This window comes from Anser brachyrhynchus (genome assembly GCF_964034855.1).
Source record: "Anser brachyrhynchus genome assembly, chromosome: 1".
Classification (NCBI taxonomy): domain Eukaryota; kingdom Metazoa; phylum Chordata; class Aves; order Anseriformes; family Anatidae; genus Anser; species Anser brachyrhynchus.
In genome coordinates this window covers 88,936,635-88,957,006 of record NC_137694.1, presented here as the reverse complement: position 1 = coordinate 88,957,006, position 20,372 = coordinate 88,936,635, and the positions used below count along the sequence as shown (strand labels likewise).

Sequence of the window (20,372 nt, the reverse complement as noted above, 5' to 3'; positions counted from 1 at the left end):
CCATAGCCAGCTCTAGGAATAGAAGAATTAGCAATGTACAAAAACATATCCAGGAGAAGTTGTCTATCAGAGGTCTTGCAAATTACCGAAATATTTCCCTCCTGTTTTGGACCCCAGCTATTCCTTCCAGTAACACATGGGAGAAAGTTATTCCACTTTTGTCAGTCACTCTCCTCCATAACAGCGAGAAGATGTTTCTGAACTTTCAAGAAGTGGGGAGGAGTTACTGTGATCTCTGATCCTCTGAAAATGTGGACTAAAGACTACACTTAATTGCAGTTTGGGATGAAAATTCTCTAGAAAGACTGCTATGGTTTGACCAGCTAAATTGTACTAAATTATTTTCCATATTTCTAATATGTGTAACCTTTTACAGGTTGACAAAGCAGAAATAACCAATTCTAAAATTTCTTTAACTCGCCCACCAGTAGCATAGGGCCTGACAGGTCATTAACACACAATGGAAAAGAAAAATAAAGCTGTTATACTTCAATATATATATTCGTATATGTATATATACACACAGAGAGAACTATTTTTATGTAGTGACAGTTAATATCTCGTTCTATAATCTCTAGATGGCAAAATAGTTCAGAGAGCTTGTGGAAGAGTTTTAAGAAAACCGAAGGACAGAGGAGTAAAGGAATGATGATTTTTAAAATGACGATGCTGATTTTTAGCTCATGGAGACAGAACTCAGGAAACCAAGAGCTCAAAATGACTTCTGCCAATACACTGAAATAAGAATGTTAAGAAAATAACATTATATAGAGAAATAGATGCATAAATATAGTAGAAAATAAAGTAATTTAAAAAGGTTTCTAAGTGTGACTCACGCTAACACCTCCCTCAATGTATAAGGTTTTGGCTGTCAAGACAGCCTGCATGGTGCTCCTCAGATGTGAGCTGCTAGAAATCTCAGCGCAGTGTCTGATACTGGCCTGTGCTCACCTTTTCTCATTGAGTTTAAAATATGGAGATGATCATTCTGAGATGTGCTGTCAACATAATTTAATTTCTTGCTTTTTCTCCAGTCCAAACTTGAGCTATCTTCTCACAGACTATCAGTTCATCAGGCTACTGAAAAATCAGTTGAGGTACTTTAGGCAATAGGCATACAAAGACATTTGTAAGTCATGAAAAGATCTGACTCTGAGTCTACTGGCAGTCTTTTGTTTCCTTTGGTAGGACTTATGCAGACAGTCCTTACCACAACTGATGACCAGTACTATACCATTGCTGGTGGAATTTCTCAAGCCTTCACTATGCTCATCTACAAAACTTTAGCACTCTTTCTTCTCCTTGGTCTGCAGGAGGCCAGTCTGCTTGGGTCCATCTACCAGAGACTTCCAAACAGAAGAGGACCGTGACAAAACAAACAATCCAAGAGCCTGGCTTAGGGAGTAAATGCAATGTAACAACATAAGTTTTCATATTTTTTTTTGTTTTAAATAATATTTGGATTTACTGAATAGGTTTGCTTCACTCAGCCTCACTGTGTAATGTGCTCCAGACATAGGAGCATTTCTATAGCAAAAATGTAGAAACAGCTTGCTAGCAGCTTGCTGATTTTGCTTCATGCTGACACAGTATGCTTCTCAGACTTAGATCTCTAATCTGTTAATAAACAGACAATGTCAGGACTAAATTTTAAAATCAGCAGAGAGTCAAGTTCTGCTTGTGCAGCTGGAAGATCATTGCAATCAACAGAACAAAGACAAATTACACTCAAATAAATAAAAGCAGAATTGTGGCCATTTGGTCAAAAAACGACCTTTCATCTCCAAAGAGCAATGATATATTTTCAGGAGAATGCAATCAGCCATGTGAGCAAGGTCACAATTATTTCCAGTGACACTGCAGCCAGAAGCATCAGTGTTCAACAGCTCTACATTCATTTCCCCCAAATCTTTTCCTGTGCAGATGTTTGCTCAGTTTACAATACAAATTCAGCACGTGTTTTCTCTGTCTTTCCTTTTTTATTTAATCATAAATACTAAAATCTCTGGGTCCTGTTATCTTCCTCATTCACTTTGCATGTGTGGGGCTAAATGAAATTAAACAAGCTAGATTTAGGTTTATGAGTTGCCTGAATTGATGAATCTCCTGCAGGTTAAAAACAGCATAGATTTTCCATCTGCTTCTTTCCTCAAACTGGTGCAAAGGATGATCGACCTTCTCAGGGAAAGGGGCACAGTAGAAATTAACAAAATCTGTCATTACAACTCAATGACACATCAAGGAAATCCCAATGAGATATAGAGGAGGGCAAAAAAATTGTCCCTCTTTGAAAGGTAAAGAATCATTTTTAAATACTTGTTTTTCACTCAGCTCTGTTTTTTTTTTCTCCCATCAGTATCATAAAATCATGCATTGTGCTGAGCTAAATAAATCATGCACTGTGACATGTGACAGATCCAAGCCCTCAAAGAATCACAGTACTGAGATGCTATTTTATATTTGATAAAAACAAACCCCAAATCTCATCTGTTTAAATACATAAGGCCACAGTATTGTAAGTCTTAATGCAATTCAGAGCCATGTTATGGCAGTGGGTGCAGCGTGAAGAAGAGGAAAGTAAGCAAAGTCCTTGTCCCCTAGCTGTGCCAGCCCTAGGGCATAAGCTGTTCCGAACATGCTGTGAGTGTTGCTGGTGGCAGTGCCCACCTCGTGAGAAGGGTATATGTGACTCCTTCCAGTCAGTACCTGGGCAGCAGGGATACGTCTAATTTCATCTTCTCTAGCTAGGTTTCCTTCTATTGCACACTTATTCATCAGTGTCTTTTAGACAAACACGTACTCTGCTGTCAGACAATAATTTTGGGTATGTTACTCAGATTCATGTTTCAGATGGTTTTGTCCTTTGATGAGGTTACATTTGTGTGCTAACTCTCTGTTATGCCTTATTAACCTGTCTCTTCTGAAAAACAAGCCATTCTTTACTGCTGTAACAACATTGAAATCAATGGTAAGACAGGAATAATGCAGTGTAAATTTAGGATCAATACTCATTTCCCCAAGACTTTTCATTGCATGCTGTAAAAATGTTAATGGATCCATGTTATAGTCTTAGAGAGATTGATACATAAGTATTCCATTTATTAAGAGAGTCCTGAAAATGTGAATGCGTGTGAACTATTGGACATGGCTTTTAGAATTGCCACCTATGCCACTACAGCATGTGTATAATACAAGAGCAGCAAAGCTGATGCACAGTTCTGCTGAAAGCTATTTCTGAAAGACAGGAGTGCAGCTGAAATCGTACCCATGGCAATCTGATTATTAGGAGGCCCGTACAATGAAGTCAGTGGAAAAACCACAGCTGGCTTCAATGGGAATTGAAAGGGCTCTATGACTAGTCATCTGAAAATAAAAGGACAAGGGGAAAAAGCCTGGTCCAGATTTGCTGGGCGCAGAAAAATCCTCGCTGCCTGTGGAAAATTACAGCTGCCAGATCACAGGGTATATTCTGAAAGCTGCTTTTATGTACATCAGAAGTATTGCTTTCTGTGATGATCCAGTGATAAAGTACATCCTGAACTGTTGCTTCTTTCATGGAAATACTGCTTCCTCTCCGAGATGATACTCTCAAAAGTTTAAATTCCTTGTGTGACAAAGCAGGTAATAACAGGAAGATGTCAAGAGTGACAGATATTAGGGTAGACAGGTTTTAGGTAAGACGCAATCCTAACTTTCGCTGCCAAGATACAGATATAACTCAACTACTGTTAAAAGTCAGGAAAGATTTTTGCTCCCTGACAAGCCAAAATTTCTAGCGTAATGAGAAATTCTTTCACATTCAACCAATGCATCCGGAGAGGCTTTTCTTACTTCAGATTTCTCCCTCCTGGCATGCTTGCCAAGGCCCAGCACCTGGTGTCAATAAGAATAGCTCCACAGGCTTCATCTAGCCTCCTAGATTTATGCCTTTTTACACAGCTGATTATTGCTCCTCATATATTTTATTTTGGCTTCATAATCCAGTGCAGTTCAGTCTATTTCTATGAATTATGAACACTGAACTGGTGATGCAAAGACACAGGCAAAGCTTAAGAGTAGGGCAGCTTTCTCATTTTACCTTCCATGAAGGAGAGTCAAAATCAAATCTAAACTGGGAACATCCCATTGACTGGGATGTTATCCACATGCAATTTAGTTAAACGAAGAAATAATCATCATAGTGCCCAACAACACAGAAACTACATGGTAATAAACTGAAGGCCTGTGGTTAGCTATTAAATTTTGTAAAGAGCAAACAGATTTAGGAATTCATAGCTCATTTCAATCTCTCAAAACAAATCTGATGACTAAGTAATTTGCTAATTGCTACTAGACTATGCAGTTTCCAGGGATACCTTAATCACTGTGCTCAAAGAGTAGTATTCTAATAATATTGCTTTTTTTAATTAGTTCTGAGAAGGAGTCAGTTTGAATGGTTTCTCCTATTGATATGCTAAACACAAAAAAAGTGCCTCACCTTCAATTATTTCTAGTTTTTTTCTTTGGTTTCTGGAGTATAAAAGAGGTGAGCTGCAATTAAAGCTGTCATTCAATTTTAAATGACATTGCCGGACAGAGTTTAAGTAACTTTCAGATAGAGAATGAAGTATTAACCAGCACAGAACTGGCATCTGCTGCTTACCTCCAAATCCAGGTCTCAGTGCAAAATCATGGTCCTCTATGCGAAGAAGCTGCTCAGATTTAAGTGGCCGTACTTTGGTGCTGTCAATTTTCCTCATTTTAATTTCTCGTTTGCTATGTTTAAAAAAAAAAGTAAGAAACTTCATTTTTTTCCTGCCTGACAGAAGGCTAAATGAAGCAGGGGCTCAAGAATCCTGGACTGTTGAATCTGCAGTAATAAGGGAAACAACTGTGTTAATAAAGCTGGGGAGACACATATTGGAAAACGTGGATAAATCAGGTGTGAGGGCACCCAGGTTCATGAGGAACACCTATTACATACAAGAAGTCCCCTCAGAGACTATTATTATATGAGAAACTATAGCCAAATGAAAAAAAAAAAAGAAAAAAAAAAGAAAAAAAAAGGTATTGACTTCTTTCAACACAGATTTGGAAATAACACCATGAATCCATATTTTTAAATGACTTCATATATTACCCATATGACAAAGACAATTACAATTTTTATCATAAATCTTCTTCCTTTTTCCCTAAGAGCTCAAACGAATCAATCATTTTTCTGAGGGACTCTGAAACTGACAGTCCTGGATCCAGGAACTCATTTTTTGAGGTCCTCTCAAACATCCGTCGGTTGTGGCCAAGTTATATGCTAACATGTAATTTCCCATTTGTTTGTTGCTCATTAGCTCACCCCTTGTTTGCTGCTCAGACACGCAGTATTTCTTTGCATCATAGACGTCCTGTCTCTTAGCTCTGGGTAGCACAGAGGCAACACAGATGAATCTTTCTGTTTGTATGCTCTCAGTAGGATGTCATGAATTCTGTTCTTCCTACTGACTGCTGCTAACTCTCTTCCCTTTGCAGAATGTACTGCCACCACATCCCAAACTCCATGAGGAATTTCACTACCGGAGAAGGGCATTTATGTGCTGGGCCTGCATCTAAAATGAACTGCAGCTGCCCATCACAGTGCAGCCTCCTTTTTTATTTTTCCTATACACAGAAAGTACGCCACAGAGAGCAGGGTGGTCTTATCCTAAAGTATTTGGGTTATAACACAGACAAGATCTGGCAGCTGGGAGACACAGCCTTTTGAAAGAATCTGTTATATTACATGCTTCTGCTATGATGCCTCCTTCGGACTCCACTCCTTGTTGTATGACTTGCTCTAAGTGGCTGGCTCCAAGTAATAGCAGAGCTAGCCAAACCTCAGCTGGAGCATTGCACCTAGTTTTGAGCTTCCATTTTATAAAAGGTATGGGAGGATCCCAAGGAACCAGTGCTGTTTAATTTGTAGAAAGAAGACTGAGGGAACATATCACAGTCTTCAGAACACATAATGAGCTTTTACAGGGCCCTTTGCTCCATATCCACTCCCAGACAGGATGGGCAGTGGCAACAAGGGAGGCATGTGGTACCTCCTGGTGAGAACAGTGAAACGCTGGAACAGATTGCCTGGGGAGGTTTTGAGACTCCTTTCACTTAGGCTATATAAAAATTGGTTAGACAGATATCTGTATGAATGTCTTAAACACAGCTACTTTGCCACAGGCAAGGGAATCTCCCTAGAGATCATTTCTTTCATGCCCTCTATGATTCTCTGAGACTTTGCAGCCAGTGACTGTAATTGTTGCTTTAGACTGAATGATCACAATTTGTTCTAAAGATTTGCCCTGTAGTCAAGCACTGAGTTGGATGAGATACGAGATACCTTAGGATAAGGAGCTGCTGTATTTACTTGGGCTCCCCCTCCCACTTTTAAATAATGAAGGTCAAGGAATTACAATGCTGTGTCACAGGGATGCTGCAGTGTCACCAGCTGTTTGGCTATTCAGAACCGTTAGGGTTGACCAAGTTAATCTACCTGCATATTCTTGAATGTGTCTGGCAGTGTTGCCTGAAAAAAATTAACAGGGCAAACATCCATCAGGCATTTCAAAGAAAGACTTTAGTTCCCTTGGAACAAAATTATGTGGATGCTAAAATGAAACCTCACAGTTCAGAGAATTAAAACAGCCGTAATCAAGCCTGTCTGTGTCAGAGCAGAACAGGCAGCAGAAACAAACACCTGCAGTACTCCACAGTAGGCATGCGGGGAAATTCTGCTGCTTGGGAACTGGTATAGGAGGAAATGATGAATTATGTTCAGAATGCCATGGCACAGCTAATACAGTTTGGAAGCACTAAGTTATTTGTTATCAAATGTGCCGAGGAAGATACCTGTCTGAGGCTCTGACGATTTCACTGGAAGAAGCAAGCTAAAGCTATGCTACATTTATTATAACTTCTTACTGGAAACAACTAGGTGACAGAGGAAAATGTTCCCTAGCAGTATCAAGAGGCAAAATATAAGCAACCAGGGCAGGAGATTTCTTCTTAATAAGCCTCTGAAAGAGATGCTATTGGATTTTGATATTCTTTCTGTGTTCCTGTATGAGGACACAATAAACAAAAATGTTGCCTATGTGAAAATCATCTTTTGTGCCTACTTAGTTGAATAGCATCTTCAACCTGATGTTGTATGTACAAATGTTGGAGAAACAATAATTATTTCTAGCTGCTATCAGAAGTAGTTGTTCAAACAAGGCAAGATCTTGCAGGAGTCAGAAGAGAAAGTACAGTACAGAATGTACTTTCATTACAAATGTGTGGCATCTTTTCTTCAATACCTTCCTTTGGCAGATTTTTTTTTAATTGTAAAGGAAAAAAAGCTTACATGCAGAGGTATGTGCTCATGGTACTTGGAATTAATTTCATGGACACTGGTAACATTGCACGTGTAAAGGTACCAAAAATTTTTAAAATCCCATAAAACATTCTATTTTATTTTTTTTTTAATACACTTCTGCTTCACTTTTTTCCTCCTCATTGCCTGCTTCTCCCACCCAAGGCTAAGAAGTGTTCTCCAGCAAATATTCCCTTAACATCAGCATCTGGATTCCAGATGTTGTTCCTTGGCTAAGAGTTAGAGTATTAAATTGTCCTCACTGCAGCATTAAAGTTATTTAACTGGTGACTCAAAGGAAATTGCATGCATGTATTTGTTTACTCCCAAGAAATCCTAGACCCATATCTAACTATTGATCAGTACCACAGCATTGTGAAATCATCAGCAGATGTTTTCTTGAGTGCTCCTTCCCATGGGGCCAATTCCATTAAAAAGCAGAAGAGACAGATCTAACCAGTGTAGGTCTCAGAAAAGCTTCTCAAGGTCAGTCAAGACCCTAGTGGTGTGGCAGTTGCCAGTGAAATAGTTTTCAGTCCCACAGAAGCACATCGAAGACTTAGATTATATTTTGGTGGCCTGGCACCATGGCCTCTTATCACACAGCTTTGGCCAGAGCACCATAATCTAGGAGTCTAAGGGTAGTCATTGATTCTGTATCCTCATTGTATGGCAGACATCAGGCTCTGGTGTTTGAGAGGAAAAGCCCGCATGCATCTGAGGAAAGGAAATCTCTCTTTACCTGTCTGGGGTAGTAGTAATAAACGGAGATCTGACAGGTGGCTTGGTATTGGCATAGATCTGGGCAATGGCAAAAATGGGCTTGTCAGCCTCGGTGAAGCACATGCTCAAGAAACTACTGCTTCCAGTTATAATAGCTCTTCCTACAGCTGTATTCCAGGCAACATTTTACATTATGCAAATGAAATTGTAGCCTATAAATTCCAAAGGAGGTCATAAAAATCATTTGAAGTGTTTCAGATCACATAGGGAAGACACCCCTTCTGGCATTTGTATAGGAAATTAATGGAAGCACTAGCTCTTCAGACGAAAAACAAGTGAGATACTGTTTGGATGCTTCGCTACCCAGTACTGTTACATGGACTCATGGCTCAATGCCTTGGTGTCTGGCAGAGCTCTCAAAGAGCAGCTAGTCACTGCCTACAAAACCAAGGGAACTAATTCAGAATTCTTTAACAACAGATGAATACATGGCAGGCTTTTAAGGGCAAACTTAGCTGCTCCTACCTAACCTTAATAAGTAACAAGGAGTGAAAGGTGAAAGGTCTGCTTCAGGGAAATTGGATCATTTCTGGCTGAAGCATTTAACCCAATAATGTCAACAGTGGTGTTACATAACCAGTGGCATTCAAGAGAGCAATGTGGTTAGTATCCCATCTGGTTTTTTTTGTTTGTTTGCTTGTTTGTTTTGCTTTGTTTGTTTCTAACTTACCAGGTTACTGGAAGTTTATTCTGCTTCAGGGAGAAATCAGACAAGTTCACGGAAAAGAAATCCACAGAAAGTCACTAAATCTGCAGAAATTACATCAAACTCAGGAAGTTTCTGAGGAAAATATGATGACTGCAGGATGGGGGACTATTAGTGGAAAATACCTTTTATGTTTGCCCTGTCCTTATTCTTCCAAACTTGTGCTTACAGCCACTGTTGGAAACAGGGCACTATCATACATGGACATTTGGTAAGATCCTTTGCAGCTGTTCTGTTTTAATGCTCTTTGCTGCTCATGAGAAAGTCAAAGACTTTGAAAAATCTTAAACTCACATCTCAGGAAGGACAGGTAGGAGTGGCTTTGTTTTCTGTTACACTAATTTAGTATCCGAAATACCACACTTCCTTTATTACTGCAGTATGGAAGTAGAGGAGAAAAAAATCTCATCACATTCAAAATGAAACTAGGTGAGTTTATGAAAAGGGTACTCTGAAGGACCCTTTTGTGAAAAGAATACCATGAAAGACCCTAAATTTAACGGCCATAAGTTTATTTCCAGTGCTATGTCCCTGAGATACTCTAGCTACTATCAAATCGAAGGAAAACAAAATGAAGAACTATGGAAATCTTAATCCCAGGAGGTTATGTGGAGCTATACAACTGTGTGATCTCTGAAACAAACACACATCAAATTTTGAAACCCAGAAAAAAAGTAAGCATCGAAACTGTACAGTTCTCTCTCTCCATTTCCAAGAGTTCAGTAACATCAGCAACATGCACTGTCAAAATGCCTACTATTTGGATAGTCAAATGCTTTGTTCTTTGCTTTAGGAAATGGACCATGAGAATAATCTCTTTCTCATGTACTTTTGGTTAATGCTTTAAAATCTTCTTTACAAGAGAATGCAGACAAATAGCTTTGGAGGGAGAATTGGGTTACTCTATTAAACCAGTGGAACTTGTAGGTTAAGTAACATTTTCACATGGGATTCTTTCTAAAAGGCCACCCATTTAACCAAGGCCATCTGTCAGCTGTGTCCCTAATAACTCTAGGGCTGGCTGAAAGGTTTTTCCCCGGAAAGAAAAAGAGGAAAGTCAGACCCTGTTGCAATGTACTGGAGGATAATGCTGCCTTTAGAAATAAAACCAGAGTGTGAATCAAACAAAGAGAAATTAAACGTATTTGGATCCTTTCCACAGAAAAGCTGATTTGCAGCTGTTAAGCTTTGGGATCTTCTGTGGCTCAGATTCTGCAGTCTTCTTCCCAGTTCCAAATTTTAAATCACAAGGGCCTAGGAAATGAAGATATGGAAGGCTTTGCCTTGTATAAAGAAAACTGCTACCCTATTCAGTGTTAGCTGAGAACACGGTTCTGCCATTCTTCCTGGTTTCTATTCTGTTAACACATTTCTTCTGCCTGTCTCACAGGCCTGTCCTAAGGATCCATTTGTAGGTATTAGTAAAGACCTATGAAGATGTAGAGGATACTGTGCTAATATAGTTACCGTCATCCAGTGGCAAGAGGTCAGCAATGTCCAGCTATTGCAGAACGGGATAAATGCAAATATTAGCATACGTTTCCCTTTTACCACTAGCAAAAATGTATTAGCTCAGCTTAACGCAGACCTTCTTTACCCCTACAGCACTAAGGAGTTATTTTATTCTGTTTCCATTTGATTCTCAGTTGCTTCCTGAGACTAGTAAAGCAACATATTATACCTTATTTTGACATTAGTTCTAGTTCTGTTTATTTTGTTTTATTGTTACAAATAATCATGCACTAGCATTCACTCTAAAATTATCAGTGTTTCAAACAGTCTGCTGAGTAGGCATTCTTTTCATGAGCTTTTGGCTTAGACTAAACTTGATCCTATGACCTTGAGGTGAAATCCAGAAATACTGAGCTATATAGCATCTCCAGGCACTTCCATTGTGTCACTGGGATATTTTCTCTTGCCTTGAGTTGCTTAACCATGATTTTAACAAGACATGTAAGGACTCAAAGATATGTCACTGCTGGATTATCACATAAGGAGTGATACAGAAGATAAAGCTGCTGTATGCCTGCTACAAAGCATGTAACTTTAAAAACAGCTTAACCACATCAGAGGAGTCCAGTTATGTCACTTTTTCTCAATAGGTGATTAGTATGAAAAAACAATGAGCTCCTCTGCCCATTTTAATAGGGCATCAAGGACAGGAAAAAGTTTAACCATTGCACCTCTTCTCCTTCCTTAAATAGAGCTACTTATTACACTGTTTCCTACCTCCCAACAAAGAGAGATTTTACCTGAATTATCACAGGTAGTCAGTGGTCTGTTTACATGTTATGAGACTGATCTCAAAACACATTCAGAGGCCTCACGTGGAAGACGTGAAATTGCATTTGTGGGAAAAAGCACAAACACTTTGCATAGAAATTTATACAAAAAGCTTTGCATCACTATTCCTTTTAAACAAATTACTTGTTTGGAAAGACTATGAACAATTTCCCTTCCAATGTCTAAAAGCATAGGCGTATTCCAGAATGGGAGCACACTGTGTCATCACTAAAAATAAAGTACAATTCACCTCATTTAGTGCCATAAAAATGTCTTCTGCATCTTAACAGTGTAGCTACTCTGCTGTTTAGTTAATGGAAGTCACTTTCAAACATTAGCATCAAACTCTGGAAGGCATTTCTACTTGTTGTAAGGGAAGTGAGGACAAAAATACTCAGTTCATCAAAATAGTAGTCTGATATCACACGATTTAGAAGAGTTGTGTGGGGGTGTGAGTGTGTACATGCCTGTGTATACATGAAGCATACATGAAATCGCATTATGTAATGTCTAATTATGAAAAAGCTCTGTCAATTAATAGTTTACCATTTCTGTTTCGGGAACACCCTATACATGTATTATGCATAGCATATATTCAGAAACTGGCAAAACAGGACAGTGAACAAATAGGGTGCATCAAAAGGTTGCTGACAGACAGCACAAAGTTTATCAGAGGAACACAGACAGAGAGAATGTATTGCTTACCTGTTATGCTTTCTTAAGAATGAGAATTGTTGCCGATGATGACGATGGTGATGCTGACTTTGAGAGCTGTGTAGCACTGCTGTTGGCCACAGGCAGGTGAGGAGCAGAAGCTTCATGACCAGGACCATCTCTTCCAAAAGAGAAATGCACCTGATCAGCCAATCCACTTTGCTGACTTTTTAGTGCTTTTACTGTTTAGAAACAGCATATCACACAAAGGATGCATGTGAAGCAAGGCATCACTGAAGACAGAAGACATAGGCATCCCAGCTCCAATGCCCTCTCTGAGTTCCCCTCATATTTTGGCAAATCATTAAAATTCCTTAAGCTCTACATTCCTGTGGCATCTGTTGTCAAACCAGAAGCACCTTACTTTTAGAAATATAGTAGATAGAGCAAATTTTTTTGCCAGGTTGCAGTCTGATCCATTGCTTCCACTCTTTCAGCATAGGCGCATATTTGAGTTCTCCATCACTCACTCAGTAACCTCTTCAACAACATAGCCTGTGCAGGCAAAGTGATGTCAAACATTTAATCCCCCTTAAATCCCACAGAAAACCATACAAAAATCTTTTTTAATGACAAAGGTCTCTAAATTAATCTTTCTTTCTATGTGTGTGTGTATCTGCTCAAAATAATTTTCTGTACAGATCAAGCTCTTTCATTAACCGGCTACATTGCATTGTCTTCCCAACCATTAAGATCATTTCGGATTCTGTGATCTGCAGTAGAAAGCATTTTGTCTGTAGATACAGAAAGCATAATGCCATGAAACAAGTCCAGCCTACAAATGAAGTCTTGTTTCAATACTCCCCATTAACATTTGGAAATACTGACAATCTTTTTTTTTTTTTTCTAAGCTCTGCAGCTATCTATTTAATTTATCCTAAATATACAAGGCATGTGCACACCTAATATCTACCACCCCTAATGTTATCTTGATTTGTTTAGACTGCCCTGCCTGTTCAATGGCAGATTGAATTGCAAAATATTAACAAAATGTTGCTTAAGAGATAAGACTGCCAGCTTCTATTAAAAGTGGTAAGATTTCTTGTGGACTTCAAACTGGGCAATACTGGACACACCTTCTTAGCTGACACAATCAATTTATCCTTTTAAAACCATCAGCAAGTTCAGTAATTTCCAAAACTGACAGCATGTGTTTATTTTTCTTTATCTACAAAATGAGAGAGATGAAAGTTAGGGAGATGGAAATCCCCAACCCCTATCTGACAAAAGTAGAAGTAATTCAGGTCTCCCAGCAGTAGGCTTCTTCCTGAGTCAAACAAATAGAGGGGGAGGAGGGAAAAAAACAAAACAAAACAAAACAACACAAAACACCCACTATTCTGTCAGCTGAGACTGTTAACACCACAGAGTAACAGGATAATCATTTTGTGATGTAGACATCTGCCTCCTCAGAAGTCCCTTGGGATTCTCAACTAACTTTATTTGGCCCAAGAAGTAACTATCAGATGCAAATTATTTCCAGGAGGAGATTACCAAATAATTCCTGCTGATTTTTTTCCACTAGGAGTTGAACAGCTATCTTCCTGTGACTGGAAAAGAAAAAAAAAAATATTCCTTTCCCAATCAGTATAAAAATGTAACAGTGTTAGATTAGATCAAAGGTTTCCAACCCCATTATCCCTCTCACTCTACATTGTTCATGGTTTTGTCCTTTCCTGTTCAACAAACTCACAGAAGATCATTTGCAGACTGATCCAGGGTTAGCCAGATAGTGTTTCCAGCAGGTCTTAGTGTATTCCCAGGGTGGAGTTTCTGGAGAAGGTACACATATATTTGATTATGCCAGAGTATATAAGACCTTTAACAGGTTCCGTTAATTCGCACTACGGTTTAGAGGGAAAAGGAAAAATAAATAATAACTCTAATAAGAATTTATTCCAGGTAGAGATAATACTTGTTTCCTAGCCAGTTTGGTTAAGCTGTCTTGTCTCATCCAGCCTACATATATCAAAGTATCAGAATACCTGATTAAATCACAATAGAGAAAATACCCTTTGGGTCCTCCTCTTTCCCTGCCCAAGCACAGGCCCAACAGTAGCAGATCGGATACAGAGTTAACTACACTGCAGGCTGTGTGACAAAGGTGTTACTGCAATTCTGCATGTTCAGCTATCTGCACACTCCTCAGTGTTAACTCATTATCAACCATTGTCCTCAACCACAAATAATTAACTACATGTACACACCGTCTTCCCTGCTAATAGTAATCATCCACATTGTTTCCAGAGACTTTGGAGAAAGCTATATTGTAGAGGTTAACATCACCCTTATCTGAAACTGGTAGCTATTATCCTCACTAAGGAGGATAGAAGGGAAGGAGAGGTTACTCACCAAGCTCTTTGAAAGGAACCCGAGGCTAAATCACATCACGCTGATGCGTAGATGTGTTGACTTTGTGTGCTTTCTTTGAGGAAGTCAAAAGAGTCCATTAAAAACAGGAAAATATTACTTTGTGTAATTACTTTGGCTGGAAAATGGAGTGCTTAGAGCCCCTGCTCCGGGGATAGAGCAAAGACAAATGACTTGGCTTTGCAGAATGACTGCCTGCTCCTGGCTAAGCTGCATATGGATGTCCCTTCCTCCAGAAGGTACATCAGCCAAGAGGGGAGTCTTTAACAGAAAGAGGTAACTGATGTTTTCATTCAGATATCAGTACCCTGCTGTTTGTTATTCCTGGCTGGAGCATGAAGTTCACCACTAAGCTGTGGTGCTGAAAGAAGTACTCCATGGAGGATTTCCAAAGCATGCTCAGTGTTCCTTTCACTGTTTCTGCTTTAGTCAAAACTGAGGGCTAGACACACTAGCATATTCCACCACCTCCACATCACTGGTATCGTAACACTAAATATTACCTTGAGGAGCCTTGAGCAAGCGCACTGCAAATCTTAGTACTATTTTTCTGTCTTTAGCTATGGAATATTCCCAGAAATTGATTCTGTCTATCCCCCACACATGAAGTCCTTGGGAGGGACTCCTGCAGCATGAAATGGTGAACACTTCCAGTAATGGCTGTGTAATATCAGTGAGGGCAACTAGATGTCACCCACAGCAACAGGGTTTCTTCATACTAGAGCTGTTTTAATTTCCTCTGGGTAAGAGAGCATTACACAAAACAGATTATAATAACATTATAAATTAACATTAAGAAAACAGGTTAATCTCCAATGCATTTATCAGTAATCAATTCTGAAAGGATTTTTTTTTGCAGAAGAAAAAACACTTTGCTTGTTTCGGACAAGTCGTTAACAGCTCCTTGTGTTTAAACACAGTTAAAACATTGTCTCTTTGCTACCACTAAAATATTTCTTTAAAGTTATCCTTTCTCTGTAGCCCATGAAATGCTTACAACGCTTCTTTCAAGGACAAATCCAGTATGTGGTTATAGTGCATGAGCTTATTAGAACAGTTTGCAAACAACCAAGCAAAAGAAACAAAGGTAAGTACACCACCTAATATCAGAAAATTAGATGCCTCCCCTTTAATAAACAAAATAATACACAGTTTCAGGTAACTTCAGTTTGGAACTACAGACCCCTCTCCACTGCAAATCACAAAACAGAGCAAATTGACAACAGCTATTATAAAAACGAGAGCAGAAGAATGCCAAGGATGCAGAGACATTTCAGAGGCCTGCATTTTTCAGAAAATCTGAGCACATCTTAAGTCTACTTTAAACAATGGGAGCTGAAACACTGCCGCACATTAGTACTAAAAACCTGCAAATTTGCTGCGCAAGATGGAGAAGAAATGCAATGTCGAACAAAGGGTGTAGGTTTACCTGGAATATATTTTTGATTCTCTTAATCAGAGAATGAAACAAGGAAAAAAGCATTCTTAAGAATCTTCTGAAAGATGCATGTTTCTAATACATGTTATATAAAGTAGAAGGGATAGAGGGTATCCCATACAACTAGCAAATCATAGAAAACAGGTTACCCAGAGCAGTGGCTGTGTGAGTGTGTATGAAATACTGCAGTGCAAGAATAAGCAGCGTTTTGCTTTTCTATGGTAACAGGCCCAGCACATACAGCTTACCATTTATATTGCAGTCACTTGCAAAAATACAAAAGTCAGAATTAAGGATACTCTGTCCTGTTTATATCAACACAGATGATGAACCAACTCACTAGAATAAGGTGCCTATTCACATTTCCTAACAAGATGAAGTGAGAGGAAAGCAGAGACTGAGCATTACGAATCCAGCTTACAGAGCTCAAAATGGATGAAGTGCTTTACTTAACCCTTGCAGTGTGACCCAGCTCTTATGATTCCGCTTCGTATGAAGTCTCTTAGTAGGGGTGGCAAGTGAACATTCATGACTGTCCCAAGTAGTCTGAGGTAACAAACTGGACACTTAAGGACTGCAAAGCACTGAAAAAGAAACAGAAGAAAACAAACAAAAAAACACAGCAACAAAAAAAAACATGCAAAAGCCAGCAAAACTGACAGCTCAGCTGTGCAAAATATTTGCACAGTGCTTACTCAGATAAACTCTATGGTTTTACAACCAGCTTAGACAGAACTACCAGGCTACTGGTGAAACTCTGCCCTCTGTCCATCCCTGCAGCACACTGGCCTGGCACTAGCACAAGCTAGTCTTGCGTCACCAGCAGCAGCTGCTCAGCTAGTTTCTTCAAGGAGAGGGCAGCAGCGTGGCAGGGAGAATCTGCCCCTTCCGTGGTGACATACAGCTAGGCTGGCTTAAGCCAACCATGAAACTGTACCCTTAATTTCTGTTAGGTGATATGAAAAATAGTATTAATAGTAACAATGCTGAAGAAAGCACATAGTATTTTCCAATGATTATTTATTTTTACTGTAAAAAGAAAGTGCTACTGGTTTTCCTTTTCCCTTTAATGTGATATAATTTTTTTGCATACAAATTTCCAGTGAAATTATGGTTCTAGACTTATTGTTTCATATGTTTTAATATTTCACTCTCTGTGAAATTCTCATATCATCACAGGGAGCATTCCTGGCACCAGACAAAGCCTACAGCAAAGTAAACCAAACTGTAAATGCACAGTCACCAGATACACTCTACACATCTATATCACATGGATCCACATTGAGCCCAGGAGTCTGGTTGTGGTTCTGACATCCTGTGAAGTTCAGCTCACCTCACAGCTGCTTTGGGACATTGAAAATACAGCCTTAAGCACATTTTTGCAAGAACTTCTCTGTTCTGACACCTCCTCTAGCCACAGACCTGGTGTCACTATTCCAAACCCTCAAACACTCCCATAAACAGCAAAGCTAAAACTCAAATCTGCAACCTAAACTCTAGAATTGCTATTGGGAAATGACATTAACTCAGAAGCCACTGAGAGAAATACAAAATATTTGGCTTCCAGTTGGCTTCACTGGCATCTGGGTGGTCAATCCATCTTAAAATCAGTACTCTGAAAACTGTGCACAGCCAAGTCAGCAGGAAATGCTGATGAGAGATCAAAATCCTAGAAATAAAATTTAACTTCAGCACTCTGTTTTTTCTTCTCATCAGTGAGCATCCAGTTCTTATGGCTCATTAAGAAAAAGTGCAGTTCATTAAAAAGTAAAGGATAACAAAACAATTGCCTAAACGTCTCTGATTCCTCACATTCCCTATTTATACAGCCTCTAAACTGAGGATTCTTTCCCCTTTGCCATTTTGCCCTTGACAGACTAATCATTTAATTAAATTAATCCCTAAATCCTTTTACTTAGCTTCTACACCAGCAATTTGGAAAGTAAAATAATCAGTTTTACTGCCTCCTGTTAAGGAACAATCTGTGTCTTGAGGGATATCTCTGGAAAAAACAGGCAGCCACATTCATCCTAGATTTATGCTTATAAACTCACTGTTTTCCGTGGCAGAAAACAAGGCAATAACTTAACCGTTTTGCCTTTCCACTATCTCATGTTGATCACAGGCACTGGATACAGCTACCGTGCTCCTGCATTCACGTCCATCTCATCCCAGGAGGAGTTTCCAGGGTTTGCTTCTTTGTGTCTGTAGGATACATTTCTTTAAAAATCTTAGTGCCTTTCACTAGTGAGGGAAGAGAAAGGGGATGACCCATAAGCCTGAGCAACTCACAGAAAACAAGGGCTTGCAACAGTATGGTGTATCCCCAAGAAGGAAGCTAGTTTGCCATCTGTATGGCCTGAACACAGTGCTTCAATATGAAAGCAATATAGACTGCGTCAATTTTCTTTCTTTCTTTCTTTCTGCCTTGGCAGTTTGGCAAATATCACTGTCTCTCAGCAGTGCTCACCAGTTAGTCCTAACTGCTATTTGAGGCTCTTTTGGCTCATTTCCCTCCACAGACCTAAACAAAACAATTCAGCAACTGTGTTTACCCTTCTCTTGCTGCCACCCTGATGTTCATTAAGAACCTTCTACAAAAGGGATATCAGAACAAGCCCAGTTTGCTGTCCGGGAGTTAACAATATCTCAGATGGGAAGTAATTTCTGAGATGTGTTGCATCTCTGCTAATCTCCTTTTTCTGTCACCTGTGAACATGAGGAGAAAAAAACTGTTGAACGATTGGAAATATGTGCCTTTGAGCTTTAGCACTACAAACTTTTTTGATTTACAATCAAAACAGAGACAGATTTATTGATTAAAGTCTGATCTCTATTGGACATAAAACAGCTTCAGAAGCCATCAGGCACAATTCAGTGTGGCTGTTTTCCAGGCTTTTCTTTCCCATTGATAACTTCCAGAGAAACATATGTTCACATCACAGAGCAGGTGCTCATTTCAAACTGGGAAGCTAGTTTTAACTAACCAAATCATATTCTTAAGTAAATACACATTTAAGTTTTATATACTTATCTCAACACTTTGATAGGGGGTACCCATATTTAGTTTTTTCAGGGTTTGGCAATTTCTGTTTTCCCAGTGGCTGCCAAAAGAATGTATTTCTAAATCAAAATATATATATATATATTTGAACAATTCACATTTCTAAGCAATGAATTAAAAAAAAAAATGCTATTTTCAACATACTTTATTTCTGTATGTGTCTGTGCCAATTCTTTGACCAGTCCACCCTGCAGAAGAAATGAGCAGCATTTGAAATGAAGCAGCTGTTAAAAACAAGTAACTTGATCATGGTGTGTTGCATAAACAATAGATCCAAGAGGATGCACCTAAGTGTACAACCAGGCTATTTCCATGGAAAATTTACAGGTAATGCTACTGTTGGGTTTCTTCCATTTCTCTCTCTCACACTCCTTTAACACTTGTGTATTAAGAAAACCTTGAAGGAGAGAGATGTTAAGTGATGGACAACAGCAGTGAAGGGTGGTGTGAAATTTGTTCTATGCATGAAAATCTTTGTTCCGGCTAAGAACAGCTCCTTCTTGTAACTTTGATAAAAAATCCTGACATGAAGGTAGAAATAACCAAGATGGCAATGAGAGGAGATAAAATTTCACCCTTTCTGCTGCCTGCAACTGACAGGTGAAACCAACAAGGATGTGCATTGAATCTAATCGGGTTTCTGAGGTCTTTCCCTAGCTCTAGCTCTCCTGTTCGTTGTTTCACTGCTAACATAAAGATAACTCCATGTAAACGTCTGGGCTGTGATCTGCAACACGGGTGTCCTGGCTATGCCACGTGCCATCTTTTTATTAAAAATACAACTTTTAAGAATACGGCGGGCCGGCAGCAAGATGGCGGTTGCTGCCTGCCAACGGCCGCAAGGTGGCAGCGCCGCTCCCCGCCCGGAGCCGGGAGACAAAATGGCCTCCGGCGGCTCTTAATGGCCTATGGGCGGTGTGGACCTGGGGACAGCGGGGTGCCCTGCTTCAACACCGGTCTGCGAGAGCAACAGGAGGAGGAAGAAATTAAAAACGAGGCGGAATAAGTCGGCTGGGAGCAGAAGGGCGGCTCTTCGGTAGTCCCAATGGAGAGGCACCTCATCCAGGGGACGACGTGACACAAAGCCTAGCAGGCAGATTTAGCTGGGAATTTGCGGGATGGATAAACTGATAAAAAGTCTGGAACAGTAACAGGAAAAAGGGGGTGTAAGGCTCATCAGATGTCCTGCTTTGGCTAAGAGGAGCCCTGCTTACGAGCCTGTGCAGATTTTCTTTAGCAGATACTTCTGTCACAGCTTGTCCAGAGCAACTTCCCTGACGTTTCTTACAGAAACTGATTTCCATCCGCTTTGCAATAAGATCCAGTGACTGTAATTTGATCTCAATTCCTTTACTAGACCTTAGTATATTACGCACTGCAAAAGACCATTAGAAGTCATTTAGAATTGAAATAAAGGTAGCAGCTTTTAATTTATGACAAAAAAGATTGAAGTTGTATGTGGGCAGATGGGCTTCAGTGAGACTGATATAGGGAATAAGAATACTTGTAAAAGGCGAAGAAATTCATTAGTAAAGAAAAGAGCAGACCTTTCTATGAACAAAACCCAGAAAACTAATTTAGTGTTGCTAATATGCTAATTACCTTATGTAGATTAAGAATATTTTAGCTAGTGATAAGATACAGGAGG

At 39.4% G+C, this 20,372-nt stretch overlaps 1 protein-coding gene across 4 annotated transcripts in view; it reads right to left on the bottom strand.

Moving 5' to 3' along the window:
- GABRR3 (gamma-aminobutyric acid type A receptor subunit rho3) overlaps positions 1–18,886 on the bottom strand; it is a 36,204-nt gene extending 17,318 nt beyond the window's left edge. The window contains exons 1-6 of one of the 4 annotated variants that reach the window (XM_080597330.1): positions 18,869–18,886; positions 14,205–18,764; positions 13,546–13,625; positions 12,217–12,347; positions 11,844–11,973; positions 4,643–4,755 (exon numbers count right to left, since the gene is read on the bottom strand). In XM_080597330.1, coding sequence (XP_080453456.1) covers positions 4,643–4,755; positions 11,844–11,973; positions 12,217–12,292 — 319 coding nt within the window. In that variant the 5' untranslated portion in view covers positions 12,293–12,347; positions 13,546–13,625; positions 14,205–18,764; positions 18,869–18,886. Of the gene's footprint in view, positions 1–4,642; positions 4,756–11,843; positions 11,974–12,216; positions 12,348–13,545; positions 13,626–14,204; positions 18,765–18,868 lie in introns of those variants that run through there. The other 3 variants (XM_080597331.1, XM_080597333.1, XM_080597332.1) reach the window with 3 other exon arrangements.
- Positions 18,887–20,372: the final 1,486 nt, after the last annotated feature.